This window comes from Hyla sarda, chromosome 9 (genome assembly GCF_029499605.1).
Source record: "Hyla sarda isolate aHylSar1 chromosome 9, aHylSar1.hap1, whole genome shotgun sequence".
Lineage (NCBI taxonomy): Eukaryota > Metazoa > Chordata > Amphibia > Anura > Hylidae > Hyla > Hyla sarda.
Window position 1 is genome coordinate 30,602,817 of NC_079197.1, and position 19,226 is coordinate 30,622,042.

Here is a 19,226-nt window from a genome sequence, read left to right on the forward strand (position 1 = left end):
AGCAAAAAAGCAGAAGTCAGTATAACCTTTACTTGATCCCTGGATGACCCCCACCCCCCCTTTAAGAATAGAGCAGTGTCTATTTTGCAGGGGAATTAGAAACAGCAGGTTAAGCCCTGCTCTTTCTAAATGCATGCTGCTACTTTGGTAATGGAATGGTGGTAATTGTGGACAAATGTGCAGTATTACATGCCACGTATTCAAGCAGTACATCTTGGGTGTAAATCTTTGAACACTAAGAGGTTATGTAAAATAAACAAACAATCTTATTGTAGTGTTTAATGGATACATAACTTACCTCTCCCCTTGAGGAGTCCTTACTAGGCGAGGAGGATGAGGACTGTGAGGCATTGATCGCTGCAGATGCCCCCAATACCATCCCACCAGAAGGCAACTCTCTCTCTTCATTTCCCGTTCTTCGTGCCCAGCCTGGATCACTCATAGGCCGCCGTATGGAGGTAGCGATGTCAGAGCTGCGGCTGCGCACTAATCTCTCTGGACACGAGTGCCTTTGTCTGTAGGCGTCCGAGTCCGTGGGAACAAAGACATGTGAGCCAAATGTGGGCAATCGAGCTTCATTGCCTCCTATAGCTCCTTCCAGGATGGGTGGATCAGGGGGAGGGTGAGAGGGTCTTGCATAGTGTACTTTAGGCCGCACCACTGTAAAGTCCAAAAAATAAATGAGATATATATATCAGTAAATGGTATAAAGAAACCTTAAAACAAATCTAACATTATCAAATTTTATTCCTGTGGATAATTTATTAACAAAGTTCGTTACTTACACTTTTACCCATATCACAAATAATATTTTATACTTCTATTTATACTAACGTGGTATTCCAGAGAATAAAAAAGGTTTTTAAATCAACTGGTACCAGAAAGTTTTACAGATTTATTAATTACTTCTTTTTAAACATTTTATCAGCTGTACTTATTAGCTGCTGTGTGCTCCAGAGGAATTTGTGTAGTTCTTTCCAGTCTGACAACAGTGCTCTCTGCTGCCACCTCTGTCCATGTCAGGAACTGTCTGGAGCAGGAGCAAAACCCAAAAGCAAACCTGTCCTGCTCTGGACAGTTCCTGACACAGACAGAGGTGTCAGCAGAGAGCACTGTAGTCAGACTGGAAAGAACTACACAACTTCCTTTAGGGCATACAGCAGCTGAAAAATATTGGAAGGCTTTATATTTTTAAGATGTATGTGTATAACTTTCTGTCACCAGTTGATTTCCTCCCCTATACCTATGAGATTGTTTTCCAAGGAACAAGTTCACACAATGAAAGGGGTTATCTAGGAAAAATTATTATTATTATTTTTTTATCTATCAACAGGCTCCTGAGAGTTAAACAGATTTGTAAATGACTTCTATTAAAAAAATCTTAATCCTTTCAGTACTTATGATCTGCTGAAGTGGAGTTGTTCTTTTCTGTCTAAGTGCTCTCTGATGACACCTGTCTCGGGAAATGTCCAGAGTAGAAGCAAATCCCCAAAGCAAACTTCTTCTACTCTGTGCAGTTCCTGAGACAAGCAGAGATGTCAGCAGAGAGCACTGTTGCCAGACAGAAAAGAACAACTCAACTTCAGAAGCTGATAATTATTGGAAGGAGTAAGATTTTTTAATAGAAGTAATTTACAAATCTGTTTAACTTTCTGGAGCCAGTTGATATATTAAAAAAAAAAAGTTTTTCCTGGATAACCCCTTTAATGAGGCACAACTGCCACTGCACCACTCCTAGTTTTAAAGTGATCAATGGGACAGGTTTATTTATTTATATTTTTTACACATTGTTTGGGAAACATTCCATTCACTAAATCTTGGTATGTCTGTAAACATATTTGATATGTCTGAACGTAGCCCTAGATATTAATAAAATAATTCAATAGTTACCTTCATGAGATGACGGTGCTAAGGGATCAAACATTGCTAACAAGGACTCAGTCTGGGATGGAGGAGACGTGATGTGATGAACGCCTGGAAATAAACAAGCCATATTACTTGTCTTTGCTTGCCTGGGGTCCACAGATGGTCTCTGTGAAGACACTGAACAACAACAGCAAATAAGAGAAAAGCAGCACGGATACAAGACAAATCTTATAGATCAAACATAATATTATTTTTCCCCATTATTATGCCATTTGTCAGAAAAACTATCTAAGGGCATTGTATGATAGATGGGGCAACTGGGGCAACAGTGGGCCTAAGAATATTAAGTATTTTCGAGTAAAAATCTGTAAATCCTGCATGTCTATAAAAGCATAAGAGTCAGCTGGACTTATGGCTCTGACTGAGCAGGACTTACAGCAGTGTTTTCCAGACAGTGTGTCTCCAGCTGTTGCAAAACTACAACTCCCAGCATGGTTTTGTAGTTGTAGTTTTGCAACAACTGAAGGCACACTGTTTGGAAAACACTGACTTAGAGGCTCTCCTTGAGTAAGGGTGCATGCACACCACGTTTTCACTGTACGGGTGCCTGATATGGCTGGGGTACGGGAGCCCACGGTTTTCCCCTCCCCCAGCCGGATCCGGCACCCGTACAGTGAAAACATGGTGGAATCCATTGACTTTAATGAGCCAATCAGAGTCACCGTTTTACTCCGGTCGGCTCACTTTTGACCCGTATCAGTTTTTTTGACCGGATCTCAAAACGTAGTATACTATATAAGGGAGCGCACGTTTTTCCCCTCCCCCAGCCGGATCAGACACCCGCACAGTGAAAATGTGGAGTACATGCACCCTTAGCAGGACTCACAGATTCACTCTCCTTGTGTGTAAGCAGGAGGCTCTCTTTCACGGCATTTTTTATATAAAGGTTTAGAATCTATTAGACAGGGGAGCATACTAGACCAGATAGATCTGCTATAAATTTACAGCTAGTTCTTATCAAAACTATAGCAAAATGTTGGCATCTTTGCACAGATCATTTTAATCCTGCGTGTATCCAATCATTCTATGTACACAATAAAGTATTTCTGTACTCTGTATGTCTATTGTATTTTCCTATTAGAAATAACAGTAAAGACTTTGTACGTCATGTGTCAAGTGGTTTGTATTAAAATGCTTGTATAATTACTTATTACAGCCCTCAATACTACATTATTATTTTTAGTTAAAGAAAAGCCTAAAGCTGTATGAAAGTTCCCTACCGTGTACTCATTATTCAAGACACCAAGTAAATTGTTAAAACATATAGAGCCAGTTTCATCTATTGCTCGTAATAGCTGTCAATGTAAGAAAAGTGTGAACTATAGCACTTACTGTGAACACAATCCTCCACTTCTGGACTTGTCACCGAATCCTTTCCCCCAAAGTCGGAGCTGCACTCAGAGCGGAGGTCTTCTATCTTGTTGGGAATGTCCTCAGAAGTTGCACTGATTCCTTTAAGAAAGAAAGAAAAAAAAAGATCAGGCATGTATTTGTATCAAAGAATATCTGTGGAGTACACAAGTAAATCCATTGCCGTCTATGAGACAGCGCACTTCCGAGCCGTATTAGCACTGGCATGTTCTGCGGGTGCTCTGCTGTCAGTGGAATGTCCGAACGGAAATTTTGTGAACATAGCCGTACACTGGGATATGTGAAACTGGATCTTACCTGACACCACACTCAGGCCTGGAGTGCTGGGTCGGGAGCTGACCTCTCGCACCTCCGTGTCATCAGATGTACTCCCCAACCCCGAACAACTCTCCAGCTCCTGCAGTCGTTCTTCCTGTTTCAAGTCTGGTGCTTCTGGGAAAAAAGGATACTGTGTCATCAAGAAGTTTAGTTGATCCATAAAGACTGACTTATCAAGATGCAAAACAATGATAAGCTGCTGCAGCGGACTACTGGACTAAGGAGATCTCCGGCAAAAATGAACTTATCCCCTATCCACAGGATCGTGGGTGGTCTGTCCGCTGGGGCCCCCTGCTACCACTGGGAGGGAATCCAACACTGCAGCCCGCAAGCGCTCCATTCATTTCTATGGGAGCGTCGAAAAGGCCCAAGTACAGCTCTCTGGCATCACCAGCGCTCCCATGGAAATGAATGGAGCATGTGCCTTCTAGCGGTAGACGACACGCACTTCTCAATGAGAGCGCCAGGGTCTCGTCCTGGAGATCAGGGAGGGGTTGGGGGGGGGGGGGGGGGGGGGGGGTGCAGCAGTCAGATGAGCTACTTATCCCCTATCCTGTGGGATAAGTTAATTTTCGCCGGACCACTCCTTGTGAAAAGTGTTGCGGCAGTACGTGCATGGATGTCTGCAAGCATCATTCAGAGACATGCACAGCGGCATTGTTACGACAAAGGTTCTTGCAATAAATCTAATGCTTGCGAATATCCTATAAAGATTCGGGTCCATATGTTTTACACAGACATAACATTTTTTCATGGGTCAGAAATGATCAGCAGATACACATATTGTGCAGGCTAGGCTGATACCTAATATGGAGACTCACCCGAATCACTAGGGAGGACCTCTACACTCCATGCTTCACTGGTGGTCTCTGATATGGTGGATCCAGTACATGGGTCAAGTAGTATGGAGCCCGAGCCAGGCAGACAAAGAAGACTACCAAGCATATTTTCTGCAGCCGCACCTGGAAAGAGATGGAGTCACAAATATATTGTAATAAAGGTAGGGTCTGAATGATAGGATATCCACCAACCATGCTCACTTAGTTTTTTTGTGCATCCCAATTCTTTCAATTAAAAATGAGCATGCACAGATGGCACTTGGTCACAGAACCAGCCATGTCCCCTGGACATACCATATGGGTAAAAAGAACTTTAAAATGGTAACTGGTGTCCCAAGTACACCAAAGTCCTTTATTTACACATTAGGATTTTTAGCGATATATCTGGAATGGTGGCACCTAGAAAAATTAAAATAAAACACCATTTTGAATCTTGTTTTTTATTTTTTCCCTGAATCACACCCCCTAATAAATATGTTCTCCCTCTTTTGAACGTAGCTTTTACATGCAGAGATCTCGTGCACACCTGCGCAGATCTCTGGACAATCCCTGCGCACACGCAGGATCTCAGCACATAGAGGGAGATTTATCAAGACTTGTGCTGAGGAAAAGTTGACCAGTTGCCCATAGCAACCAGATCGCTTCTTTCGTTTTTTCTGAGGCCTTTTCAAAAATGAAAGAAGCGATCTGATTGGTTGCTATGGGCAACTGGACGACTTTCCTCTGCCCAAGTTTTGATGAATCTCCCCCATAGTCTGTGATTTATGTCTGTAAGGCTGGATTCACACTTCATTTCCCCAGTACATCAGTGGTATATGTCAACAACCTGTGAAAAAAGATATTCTGATGTACATCCTGGTGTATTGGCCGGGGGCCTTCTCAGTTGGGACTGGACACTCGACTAGTGATTAGAGTGGAGAAAATCTAAAGACTTACCAAACCAGAATCTAATGAATTGGCAGTCAATCCATTTAAGTCTCCGCTCCAGACTTCTCATAGAAATTGGACACTTACAAGACTAAATGGATCGATGACCGATAACAATGAGTCTTACTGTAGATTCGCTCCGATCTATTAGTGACTACAATCATTTAATTTTCAAAAAATATATACTAGTATTCAGCAAGTTTGCTGTTCTTTTGAGTCCTGCAAAATTAACATATCCAGCAGAGAAGAAGAATGGAGCTGTCTTCAGAACTTTGATTTTATTTCTTCATTGAAAACGTTAAAACATACATGGAGGGTGGCGTGGCCTGGCTGCCTAGCTGAATGCACACGTGAGCTGAGCTCCGGCTCCTACATTGTCTGTAGCGACAAATTTTAGCACCCAGACAGCTGATTTTAACACCCTCAAGTGTCGGAACTTCCCTACAGCGAGGAAGAAGTCGGCTCATCAAGCGAAACTGGCTAAAGTTTCATTTTACCAGGCACCCGGATGATTCCCAAAATGGCCGCAGGAGGGGATCTCCCGGCTGCACATCCTCCCCTCACTCACAGCACAACTTCTCAGCTCTGAACCTCCGCAGAGAGACATCAGTCCCTTTTCTGCCAGCGGAGACCGGGACCTGCGTCTCCCCATCGAACACTCCAGGCTGGGGGGAACTCTCCGGCCTCCTCTGCTACGGGCCCTGTGGTAAGTGCAGACCAGCTTCCCTCTCCTCACCTCTCCTTCGCGCTCGCCGTCACCATCGCCTTCCCAGAGCCCGCTTAAACATAAACATTGCTTGGAGAGGCGCTGCGTCTCACCCTCCTCTCTAACGCATACAGCGCAGGCATTTACTGATGACCTGGAGGGGGGACACTCTTCTCACTTTACCCGTCTCTGATGTTCCACTGACGGACACTGCCATGAAGGACATGCTCCTGCTTCAAAACCGCTCTATGCTGCTGGCTATGCAGGCGTTAATCCCTTACGCACGGAAATCGCTGATCTGGGCGGCAGAGTGAACCACATAGATGGGAAATTTGGGGACTTTGCAGACTCCCATAATTCTCTAATTGACGCACATAATATGGTAGAGGATGAGGTTACCTTTCTGAAAGCAAAAAATGGCCGACCTTGAGGACAGAAGCAGGCACAACCACATAAAACGTGCCTGAGACTGTCCTACCGCAAAATATCCCAGCGTATGTTCAGGCTCTGATCAAAGCTACCTTGAGGTATGTTTAAAGACAGAACAGAGCAGACATCGTCAAAGCAACCCATATACATCTTGACGTCAGTACGGTTCTGTTGAAGCGCTGATCCGGCATGAAACCATTTTAGCACGCCCCTGTTTGCCCCCCTCCCCCGCCTTACCTGTACTCCTGCTCCCCTACACATCTCCATGTATGTTTTAATGTTTTCTATGAAGAGACAAAATCGAAGTTCTGAAGACAGCCTGGGTCTCAGCTGGATATGTTTGCACTGCTATCTACTGCTCGAATTTGACGCACGTCCGCTTCAGACCTTGCATGTATTGCTCAGCTAGCTCTTGTTTCCTTTCTAGTGATTTAAGGAAATAGTGGTGCCAGAGCAATATAGCTTGGAGAGTTGTCTGCAAAATGAACACAGCAACCAATCGCAGCTCAGCTTTCACTTTACCAGAGCGTGTTAGCTGTGCTGTGATTGGTTGCTGTGGAAAAATCACTCCAGTTTTTCCCTCACAAAGTTTGATAAATCTGGGCCATAGGCCCAGATTTATCAAACTTTGTGAGGGAAAAACTGGAGTGATTTTTCCACAGCAACCAATCACAGCACAGCTAACACGCTCTGGTAAAGTGAAAGCGAAGCTGTGATTGGTTCCTGTGGGAAAAAATCACTCCAGTTCTTCATTCACAAAGCTTGATAAAGCTGGGCCATAACGTGTAGGAAAGTGACTGTATGTAGTCCCTAGTTTACTATGTTCAGTTTAGTAAACTCAACAGACCCACAGCTACGATTCCACGGTAAATGTTGGCATAAGTTATCGACATGTAACCATGCAATTACGTACAATAGACACTAGAGGGAGTCTGCTGCTAAATGATACCACACAGTCAGTAAAAGTAGTACAAGACGTAATGTCGCCTGCACTTCCCTAAAGTAATTTATAGCGCTCAGTACACAATGCTCATGACCTTGCATATTATCAGCTGAGAAATCCTAAGTGACGTCAGTAAGGAATCACAGGACGTCTACAACAGCTGCAAAAACAACACTAATAGGGAAACGACAATAGGACACACAGACTAACCATATTATTAAAGATACTTCTCAGCAAGTTTTTACCCCCCGAACCACCACAGCAGCAAGAAATCCATATAGCTCCCTCATCACAAAAATACAGAACAGTTTTCTCCAAAATACCCAGTGTTTTAGAGTTTAAAAAAAAAAAAAAAAAAATAAAAATAAACACGAAAGCTGGGCACAGGGAGACGGGTCTGCTGGGCGGTCTCCCCTCCGATTTCTCTGCGCAATACAACATTGAAAATCTATGAAAAGTTAAAGGGATTATCCAGGAAAAAACTTTTTTTTATATATCAACTGGCTCCAGAAAGTTAAAACAGATTTGCAAATTACTTCTATTAAAAAATCTTAATCCTTTCAGTACTTATGGGCTGCGGAAGTTAAGTTGTTCTTTTCTGTCTAAGTGCTCTCTGAGGACACCTGTCTCGAGAACTGTCCACAGTAGAAGCAAATCCCCATCCTACTTCAAACCTATCCTACTCTGTGCAGTTCCCGAGACAAGCAGAGATGTCAGCAGAGAGCACTGTTGCCAGACAGAAAAGAACAAATCAACTTCAGCAGCTGATAATTATTGGAAGGATTAAGATTTTTTTTTTATAGAAGTAATTTACAAATCTGTTTAACTTTCTGGAGCCCCTGCGATCTCCTGCCAAGAACATAGTCTCTCTGCATGAATGACTGTGTCGGCCTTGGCACGAAGTGGTGGTCAACATGGCTTCTCCATTTATCTCTAGATATTCGGTTTCTCCAGCTCTCCCATAGAGATGAATGGAGGGGTCATGTCAGCCACTGCTTCGTGCCGTGGTTGACACATTTCTTTCATGCAGAGAGCTGGGGCGCAATACAGGAGGGGATACTTTTTTTTTTTTTATACTGGATAACTCTGATAAGGTCAATTTACCGTATTTTTCGCCCTATAGGACGCACCGGCGTATAAGACGCACCCAATTTATAGGTGCAAAATCTAAAAAAATTTAAGATTTTGAACCCAATAGTGGTCTTCAACCTGCGGACCTCCAGATGTTGCAAAACTACAACTCCCAGCATGCCCGGACAGCCAACGGCTGTCCGGGCATGCTGGGAGTTGTAGTTTTGCAACATCTGGAGGTCCGCAGATTGAAGACCACTGCATAGGAGGTAATACTCACGTGTCCCTGCCGCTCCGGACCCGTCACCGCTGCCCTGGATGTCGCTCCATCGCTGTTGCCGTGTCCCCGTCGCTCCGGAACATCTCTGCTGCCAGCCGGGTATCCTTGCTCTCCGTCGCCGTCATCACATCGTTACACACGCTGACGCACGTACGCGACGACGTGATGACGAGGAAGGAGAGCGCCGGCCATACAGGGGATCCCTGAACAGAGAAGACACCGAGGAGGCAGGTAAGGTCCCTCCCGGTGTCCTGTAAGCACTAACCCGGCTATTCAGTCGGGCTGTTCGGGACCGCCGCGGTGAAATCGCTGCGGTCCCTAACAGCCGGGTTAGTGTCACTTTCCCTTCAGACGCGGCGGTCAGCTTTGATCGCCGCGTCTGAAGGGTTAAAACAGGGCATCACCGCGATTGGTGATGTCCTGTATTAGCCGCGGGTCCCGGCCGTTGATGGCCGCAGGGACCGCCGCGATAGGGGTGTATTCGCCGTATAAGACGCACCGACTTTTTCCCCCAGTTTTGGGGAAGAAAAAGTGCGTGTTATACGGCGAAAAATACGGTAATACTTATAATTTATTTATATATATAATATATAATTTAATTTCACTTGCTTATAGGGAACCTATGCCTAATAACCATTTTTATCCAGGAAGACCCAGTCATCAAAGGGTGGTTGGAAAAAATGATATCCCCTTATTTGCTAAGCCCATATTAAGTAGCTTTCTGAAAGCAGACAACTAGACGAAGTCCGTATTTTCTCTCTTACCAGCAATCTCTTGCAGCCGATCTTCATCAATATTGGGATCAAAGTCGCTGCCAAGAACGTCTGTGCTCCATGTCTCACTAACAGTCTCGGAGATGTCCCTGTCTTCAGTCAATCCCATCATATCCCGAATTTCAAACTTGCGTAGCTTGTCATCAAGATTGTCCTGCGTGGTAGCTGCATGGGGAAAGTTCATGTTAAACGTTATACCCAATTTCATACAGTTTATAGTTTTTTGTTTTTTTTTAACAGGATATACATGAGACACTAAAATCTTACCTTGCTCATGCTCCAGTAGCTGTAGTGCCTCCACCCCATTGCTGCCGGATGGCCCAGCACCCAGCTCCGATACAGACTCCCCTTCCAGATCCAGGGAGGACACAGAGTTGGATCGGTTTGAGGGACCTGGTGTGGACATATTTCCTTCTTCTATGTTATTTGAATTGACAGCCAAATTATAGTAAAGGTTAATGTCATGTTTTTAAACAAGTTTCCCCATAATCAAAACTTACCCCCTCTATCCAAAGGATAGGTGATAAGCCTCCGATTGGTTAAAGTCCAAATGCTGGGACCCCCACCAATCAGAAGAACTGAGTTCCTGTGCCCCCCTTCCCCGGCTGAATGTAGTGGTGCTCTGCATAGGACATCCCATTGACTTATCATTGAAATATGGGGGGGGGGGGGGGGGGACAAGGTTCTCCCAATCTTCACTCACTTGGTGGAGGTCCCATTAATCACAACACTTTTTGATTACGGGGTAATCACTTCATATAATCACAGATCCCTTTATATAGCATAAGTCACTTCATTCATTCGCTTAAGAAATACAATAACAAAAGCTTAAAGTCCACAAATCTGCCAACAGGACTCAATTTCAGATATAAAACACACAGTGGCCCTCATTAACTATTGCAAACCCGACATGTTTTGTCGGGTTGTGCGCCAGATTGTGGCGCATTGTGTCAGAAATTCTGTCTGCGTAAGAATTTGCGCCAGAATCGAAAAACCCCTACGAACTCTCGGAAAAGGGGCGTGGCAGTCGGGAAAAGGGGGAGTGTTACCAAAAAGGGGCGTGTTCCTGACATTTTCACAAAAGCCCAACATATTTACTAAGGTTTCCACAGAAAATGTGGTGGATTTCAGCTGAGGAAAACCAGACAGATCAGAACATGTGTAAAAAAGCAAAATGTAGGGAAACCTTATTAAATAACGTGGAAAATAAATTATAGGGAATTAAAACCCATAAAGAAACCTACACAACAAGGGCCAGTAAATAAGGGCCAGTAAATTCTGGCCACCAAATATTTGGGTTGGATAAAAATCAATAAATAACTAAGAGCCCTGGATACTCTCTTCCTGTACATGCACATGGGAGTGTTATGTGGGTACCGTGATTGTTTACTCCCCATACCCATAGAGTGGCTGATATACTGTGAACATTTATCAGATTTCCCATTAGCACTATTTATGGAATATGAAAATTACATCAGTGGAAGTCTAAGGGAGCAGTAACAATATTTCCCATAGAGAAAGGAAAGTACGGACAGTCCTGATCATAGGGGCCAGCAGTTCGGGCCCCATTAACCACACATCCAATTGATCTAACAAGTGTTCCCACAGGAAAATTCTCTTTAAAACTATAGGTCTGCATCCTATAATTCTGCTGATCAGTGTCTTATCTAGAACTTTGGCCCAAACCCATGATACAGTATTCTCCCATCTTAAGGAAAGGTTGGGTCTGCCTTAAAAAGTCATGAAATAACTTATAAGCCTTAAAGGGGTTTTCTGGGCTAATATGACTGATGGCCTATCTTCAGAGATACCGCCGCTGATCAGCTGTTCCGTGTCCGCACTACACAGTGAATGGGGAGAGACGCAGACAACCGTTTCTGGCCCGCCGCATTACTGCAGCTCCCTTTCAAGTTAATGAGGACTGAGCTGTAGTAACATGGCACCACCACTACACATACAACTGAGACAAATATTTCTGGCCCCGTCCACTAAGTTGCGTACGCACCGAACAGCTGATGTTGGCAGGTGTTGGCACCCTGCTGATCAGAAATTGATGGCCTATCCCAAGGATAGGCCAACAGTTATGTTACCCCAGAAAACCCCTTTAAAGCAAAATCCCTCACCTTCTGAAATGCCTTCTAAGTTATCACTACAGAGAGAGAAGCGCAGGGTCTTGTCAGGTTTTCCATGAAGCTTTGTGTCATCCACAGGAACATCTGCTTGTCCATTATCCACAAGTTGCATGTTCAGAACCTTAAAAAAAAATAAAAATAAAAACATGTAAAATGAAACTGCATTGATCTATAACCAAAGGAAACTAGGGCACGTGTCTTGATGTTTAGGTATGTACATATTCTAGTGCATTTCATAGGGCTGCCTGTTACATTTACCATGCTAAGGTTTCCAATACTGTAATATAAAATGTGTATTATATATATATCCCCCCGTGTTTCCCCGAAACTATCACCTACCCCGAAAATAGGCCCTAGCCGGATTATCGGGGTGGGCTGCAATATAAGCCCTACCCCGATAATAAGACCTAGACCAGTGGTCTCCAACCTGCGGACCTCCAGATGTTGCAAGTGTTTGCAACATCTGGAGGTCCGCAGGTTGAAGACCACTGACCTAGACAATGCCCGGGCTGCAAATATTAAAAAGCAATCTTTAACTTACCCTCGTCCTCCGTTCCCCCGTTGCTAAGGAACCGGCCTCGCTGTCCTCCGCTGTTCTCGCTCGCCGGACAGCTTCTTACATGACAGTCGGCTCAGCCTATCATCGGCCGAGGCGGGACATCGCTGCGGCCGGTGATAGGCTGAAGGCTCTGAGACGTCACAACACCAGGAAGCAGCAAGAACAGCGGAGGGACCATGAGGCCGATGCCTTAGCAATGGGGGAACGGAAGACGAAGGTAAGTTAACGATTGCTTTTTAATATTTGCAGCCCGGGCACAGGAATAGATACAGCGCAGCGGCTGATAATTATTTGGCAGGGGGGGGGGGGGGGGGGCGGGAGAAAAGCTGCGCTCGCGGGTGACAAATGATCAGTACCCCGATGTGGGGGATTGTGGGGTGCAGTGCTGGGCTGATAAACTGGCAGGGGTGGGGGGGGTTAGGGACGTTGGGTGGCATTTACACCCCCCCCCCCATTATCATCATGTGATATGCGCAGCTCACGCATTTCACATGATGATAATGATAATGGGGGGGGGGGGGGGGGTAAATACCGTGGAACCGCCATGTTGTTCAATGTGCATACCTTACTATAAATAAGCCCTACCCTGAAAATTAGCCCTAGTGTGTTTTTTGGGGCTAAAATTTATATAAGACACGGTCCTATTTTCGGAGAAACACTGTGTGTGTGTATATATATATATATATATATATATATATATATATATATATATATATATATAATAATTTATAAGACTAGAAAGAGTGGCTCCCACTCCGCTCCTAGACATCTTATCCCCTATCCAAAGGAGATAGGGGATAAGATGTCAGATCGCTGGGGTCCCACCGCTGGGGACCCCCGCAATATAGTAAGCAGCACCCACCTGTAACTGCTTCCGGATGCACTGGAGGTTCTCTGGCTAATTCCTCCCAACCACGGGGACAGAAGATCGTGACGTCACAACTCTGCCCCCGTGTGACGTCACACCCCGTCCCCCCTCAATGCAAGTCTATGGGAGGGGGCGTGGCGGCTGTCACGCCCCCTCCCATAGACTTGCATTGAGGGGGCGGCGGGACCCCGACTAGCTGGAATCATCTAGAAAGAGTGGCTCCCTTAAAGGGGTACTCCGCCCCTAGACCTCTTATCCCCTATATCAAAGGATAGGGAATAAGATGTCAGATGGCCGGGGTCCCGCCGCCCCCTCAATTCAAGTCTATGGGAGGGGGCGTGACAGCCATCACGCCCCCTCCCATAGACTTGCATTGAGGGGACGGGGCGTGACGTCACACGGGGGCAGAGTTGTGATGTCACGATCTTCCATCCCTGTGGTCGGGAGGAATTAGCCAGAGAACCTCCATCGCTTCCGGAAGCAGTTACAGGTGGGTGCTGCTTACTATATTGCGGGGGTCCCCAGCGGTGGATAGGGGATAAGATGTCTAGGGGCGGAGTACCCCTTTAAGGTTGGACTCCGCCTTAATAATTTGATATGGCTTCTTCCTATTTATTGAAAAACAATGTTACTAGAATACTCTAAATTTTTGGCGTATTCTAGTAACATAATATATTTTTTTTTACAGTCTATTGCAAATGCTATTGCTATTTTATCTGATACCTTTGCAGAGGTTAGGACACCTATTTTTTTTTCCATATGACGGTGGCTCTATTTTATTGTTACTATTGTGATATATGTGACATTACGTCCTAAAAAAATTCAATAAAAATAGTTGTTGAAGAAAAACCAGTGTTACAATTGAATCAAATTTATAAAATGGGAAATGGTGACTACCTCGTTCTCAGACATCATTCCCGGTGTGAGTTGTGGCCCCGTCCCCAATGAGATTACAAGCACCTCCTCAGGTTGGTCTTCCGGCACGTTGTCTTGGGGAGCCCCCTCGTGTTCTGCCTCTAGGAGGCTGTTTTTGCTCCTGCTGCGGGTGACTGCAGGGAACATACGGAGTGTTACTACTTACTTTTCATCATTCTGACCTATTATATGTGAAATGATGAATATCCACAAAGCACCACAGTCCACGCAGCTCACTTCTCAATACCCTCAGGACACAGAAAAGCCATTTCTTCTTTTTCAGCACGTGGAGGAAACACATCTAAGGCTGCATTCACAGCTCGTTTTATACATACGGGTGCCGGATCCGGCTGGGGGAGGGGCAAACCAGGCGCTCCCGTACCCCAGCCGGATCAGCCCGTGACTCCATTTACTTTAGTGAGCCGACCAGAGTCAAACGGTGACTCCGGTCGGCTCAGTTTTGGCCCGTATCAGGTTTTGGACCGGACCTAAAACCGTAGTATACTACGGTTTTAGGTACGGTCAAGAAACCGCATACAGGTCAAAACTGAGCCGACCGGAGTCACCGTTTGACTCTGGTCGGCTCACTAAAGTAAATGGAGTCACGGGCTGATCCGGCTGGGGTACCGTGGGGCCCGATTTGCCCCTCCCCCAGCCGGATCCGGCATGTACAAAAAGAGGTGTGAATGCAGCCTTAGTCATACTTCAGATGATATAGATAAATGTTCCCCAACCTGTGGCTCTCCTGTTGTCACAAAACTACAACTACCATAATGTCCTGACAGCTGAGGTTTATTGGGGGCATGGTAGGAGTTGTAGTTTTGAGACTGTTGGATAACCACAAGATGGGAAACATTGGTTTGGGAGGAACTATTGGTGGTTAATTTCTAAGGCTCTTCACACTGCTGCCATGGCTTCTGCTTTTACAGGATCAATGAAAAATCTAAAAACTGACCCATAAAGATCCATCATGCTCCATTAAAATCTATTCATTTTAATCACTCACAGTTATTCCGCTAGGTTTCTGCTTTCATATATGTTTAGTGTATAGAATAGCTCAGTACAACCCTTCATTTTAACCATCATATTATAATTGATGCCAGTTGAAGAAGAAGGATATACAACTATGAAATAGTAACAATGCTGTCAGACCAGCAGGGGGCAGACTACCAGGACCCAGTGATGCTTCTGGCCACCCACCGTACAAGACACTGCAGCCCATCTACTTAGAGCAGTGTTTCCCAACCAGGGTATCTCCAGCAGTTGCAAAACTACAACTCCCAGAATGGCCAGTCAGCCAAAGGCTGACTGGCCATGCTGGGAGTTGTAGTTTTGCAACAGCTGGAGGCACCCTAGTTGGGAAACACTGTCTTAGAGAGTGGTGTTGCAGTCCACTGTGAGGGTCCTGCTCAGGACTGTGGTAGGTCATAATATTAGAATATGGGAATATCCCCGTAGAAGGGAAACCAATTGTGAGTTAGCAACGTGTCTATGTTTTCTGCAGTTCTAATAATGAATGCCCCATTATAAAATGTCAACGAAGAAAAGAAGAATACACACACACACACACACACCAATGCAGTAAAAACATAAGGTCTGATGTAAATGCACTAAGGACTATTAACAGGCAGTAGAGATGAGCGAACTTACAGTAAATTCGATTCGTCACAAACTTCTCGGCTCGGCAGTTGATGACTTTTCCTGCATAAATTAGTTCAGCTTTCCGGTGCTCCGGTGGGCTGGAAAAGGTGGATACAGTCCTAGGAGACTTTTTCCTAGGAATGTATCCACCTTTTCCAGCCCACCGGAGCGCACCTGAAAGCTGAACTAATTTACGCAGGTTAAGTCATCAACTGCCGAGCCGAGAAGTTCGTGACGAATCGAATTTACTGTAAGTTCGTCTCATCTCTAACAGGCACCGAACATCAGACACAGACACAAATGCCTATACGGCCACATATAGTTACAGCCCTGAATATATAAATGACACATCATCATGGACACAGGCACATGACTAAGACCTCACACTTGTGCTGCTGGAATGGAGAGCTTCAGAAGAGGGAAACCAGATGTAGACCAAGCCTGTCAGAAATCACTTGACAAGAAGAATGCACCCCTGCCATTCCACATAGATTGAGCCGTGCCAAGGTGAATGCCAGGCAGCGCAGTGGACATATACCAGGCTTTTTCTTAGGATGAATGCTAAAGAGATTTTACTGTTTAGACAGCCATGTACTGTATAGGAATTAAAATGTAGAGCAATATTCATGGTGTGGCACCAAAAGGGTAAAATAGCACCATAGTGTGGAATAAGATGAGTGGTTAGTAACACTTTAAAGGGTTACTCCGCTCCACAGCGTCCGGAACATTGAGGTCCGAAAGCTGTGTGCGGGCTTCCGTGTTCACGCCCGCCCCCTCGTGACGTCAGGGCCCGCCTCCTCAATGAAAGTCTATGGGAAAACACATGATACGCAAGACTTGCATTGAGGTGACTGGACGTGATGCCACATGATGGGGCGTGACGTCAAGAGGGGGCGGGCGTGAACACGGAAGCACGCACACAGCGTTCGGAACTCAATGTTCTGGACGCTGGGAAGCGGAGTAACCCTTTACAGGAGAACTCTGGTACTGAAGTTCTTATCCCCCATCTGCAGGATAGGGGGATACGTTTCTAATCAAGGGTGGGATGACCGCTGGGACCGCCGCGATCTCCTGCCCGGCACCCAAGCTCACCTCACGCACAGAGCAATCATTGCTTGGTGCACTGAGCAGTGATGGAGTGGTGGTCAACATGCCCCTTCCATGCATCTCCAGGGGGGCCGGAAATACAATGCTGTATGGATGTAAGGAGATATATGGAGGGGACGTGTCGACCACTGCTCCATCACAGCTCCGTGCACTAAGCGGTGGTTGCCTAGTGTGGTGACTACCACACGAAGCAACGAAGTATGGGGAGAGCACATGAGATCCTGTGGATAGGGGTAAGAAGTACAGTACCGGAGTTCCCCTTTAAGCCTCAGGGTTTTAATACGGTGCTCTATATGGTGCCATATTACTAACCTATGCTCTTAGACAGCAATAGTTCTATAGGAAAATACCTACATAAGGCAACAAGCCTATGTCAGATTCAGAATACAGAATGAATATCACCTGTATGTATTAGCCCTTGGGCTGGGCGTGTACCTGAATATTTTTTGGTGTGGATTTGGCCACAAATCTGTGTAAAGGCTGGATTTTCAACATTGCAAAGGGTGAAAACTAGAGCATAAAAACAGTACCTGTTGCATGTGGATAGGGTTTTGGAAGACCCCATTCCCCTACATGGTACAGTTCTTTGTTGCAGGTTCAAACCAATTACACCACGTGACCCCAGCTGTACACGGCTATCAGATGGGGTAGCATTGGTCACTGCTGGGGTTGTAGATCTTTTGCCAAGTAATAGATAAAATTTTGACAGAATTTTGGAGAAATTGGTTGAAATTAAAGGGCATTCTGCTTTTGATCTGCTATACAATGGATGGAAGTGAGGTGCTATTGTGAACAGTAATATGACATGGGTGGCGGAGCAGACATGCATCGCTGGCAAACAGCTGCATAAGATGATAAAGACGTTTCCACTTGGCATATAACACCAATGAACACTTTTCTCCAAGCTTAGTGACATGAATAAATGGCTGAAGCTCATGGCACAAAGATATCCTAGTTACACACCAAAAGGAGTCACCAGGTTTATGTGAGCGGAGAGATTGGAAGCGGACGTGTCCCAGACCGTCATGGCTGCAAGCTGCTGCCCTAAGGGGTTAATCAGTTCAGGTTTACAAAAACACAAAAATATGTTATTAGGTCGTGAATATAAAATAGGACATGTAAAAATGCAAATCTGTAGAACATAGTCACATCTGTGATCAGAGGTATCTTTCTAAACCTGCCATAACACTGAACACAGCACCTTCTTCTCCTCATCAAAATGAAAGATCCCATTACAGTGATACCTCAACTTACAATGGCCTCAAGATACAATAGTTTCAACATACAATGGTCTTTTCTGGAGAATTGTAACTTGAAACCAGACTCAACATACAATGCTATTGAATCTGTGAAACGTGTCAATGGCTGGAAGGACCGACCAATCAGAATGGATATTTCACTGGTAAAACCCCCTGTATTCCTAAAGTGCATGCACTGACTGGTGTCTGGTAGCGCCCCCTACAGTACAGGGAGGTATTACATGTTCTGTACTCTTGTGCCAAGGTTAGCTGCTCCTTTGGACATCAGGTGAGGGCGGCTCCATTTTGCCTTTTTTTTCCCCCCTCTTTTTTAAAGGACATTACGTGTTCTGTACAGGACCGTGAAGAAGCGCTCTGTCCCCTACATAGACCATTGTTTTTCAAAGAGGGTGCCTCCAGCTGTTGCAAAACTACAACTCCCAGCATGCCTGGACAGCTGAAGGCTGTCCGGGCATGCTGGGAGTTGTAGTTTTGCCACATCTGGAGGCACCCTGGTTGGGAAACACTGAAATAGACAGTGATTTACAGCTCCCACCAGATCTTTCTTACTTTTATATGTAAGGATTTGCTTTATCTGTATTAGTTATCTACTTATTTTTCTTTAATCCTCACTTTTTCCTATTTTTGGATGACATTTTGGGGTTTAGAACCAATTATCAGGTTTCCATATAGAGTTCTGGTCTCAATATACGATGGTTTCAACATACAATGGTCGTCCTGGAACCAATTAATATTGTAACTTGAGGGACCACTGTATGGGACACAGGGATCTTTCAGCTATTAATCATGCAGAGATGGAAGATAGGCATGCCTTCTGTTACAAGGTGGAAGTCAGGTCACAGGTGTGAATAGAACTTATGGTACAACAACAAATCTTAAAAAGGAATTTTACAGGACTGTGATCACATTGATGGTCTATCCTTATGATGGGCCACAAAAGCGTTACCTATCATAAGGATAGACCATCAATATCACAGCATCAAGAGACAAGACTCCAGTTTAAATGCAGAAAGCTGTAACATTGATTGGTTCCCCAATCTGCAACATTTCAGCCATATACTAGTCTTTATCAGGCTAGTATACAGAGTAGTATATAGCCAAAACATTGCAGATTGGGGAACCAATACATTTTACAGCTTTCTGCTTTTAAACTGGAGTCTTG

At 45.0% G+C, this 19,226-nt stretch overlaps 1 protein-coding gene across 8 annotated transcripts in view; it reads right to left on the minus strand.

Annotated features, from left to right (window-relative positions):
• The window catches only part of GAPVD1 (GTPase activating protein and VPS9 domains 1), an 80,831-nt gene that overhangs the window by 23,863 nt on the left and 37,742 nt on the right, over positions 1 to 19,226 (minus strand). Inside the window, exons 7-16 of one of the 8 annotated variants that reach the window (XM_056541193.1) lie at positions 17,769 to 17,849; positions 14,040 to 14,191; positions 11,707 to 11,836; positions 9,851 to 9,976; positions 9,575 to 9,748; positions 4,437 to 4,577; positions 3,595 to 3,729; positions 3,259 to 3,378; positions 1,891 to 2,043; positions 299 to 660 (exon numbers count right to left, since the gene is read on the minus strand). In XM_056541193.1, coding sequence (XP_056397168.1) covers positions 299 to 660; positions 1,891 to 2,043; positions 3,259 to 3,378; positions 3,595 to 3,729; positions 4,437 to 4,577; positions 9,575 to 9,748; positions 9,851 to 9,976; positions 11,707 to 11,836; positions 14,040 to 14,191; positions 17,769 to 17,849 — 1,574 coding nt within the window. Of the gene's footprint in view, positions 1 to 298; positions 661 to 1,890; positions 2,044 to 3,258; positions 3,379 to 3,594; positions 3,730 to 4,436; positions 4,578 to 9,574; positions 9,749 to 9,850; positions 10,001 to 11,706; positions 11,837 to 14,039; positions 14,192 to 17,768; positions 17,850 to 19,226 lie in introns of all 8 variants that reach the window. The other 7 variants (XM_056541192.1, XM_056541194.1, XM_056541191.1 and 4 more) reach the window with 7 other exon arrangements.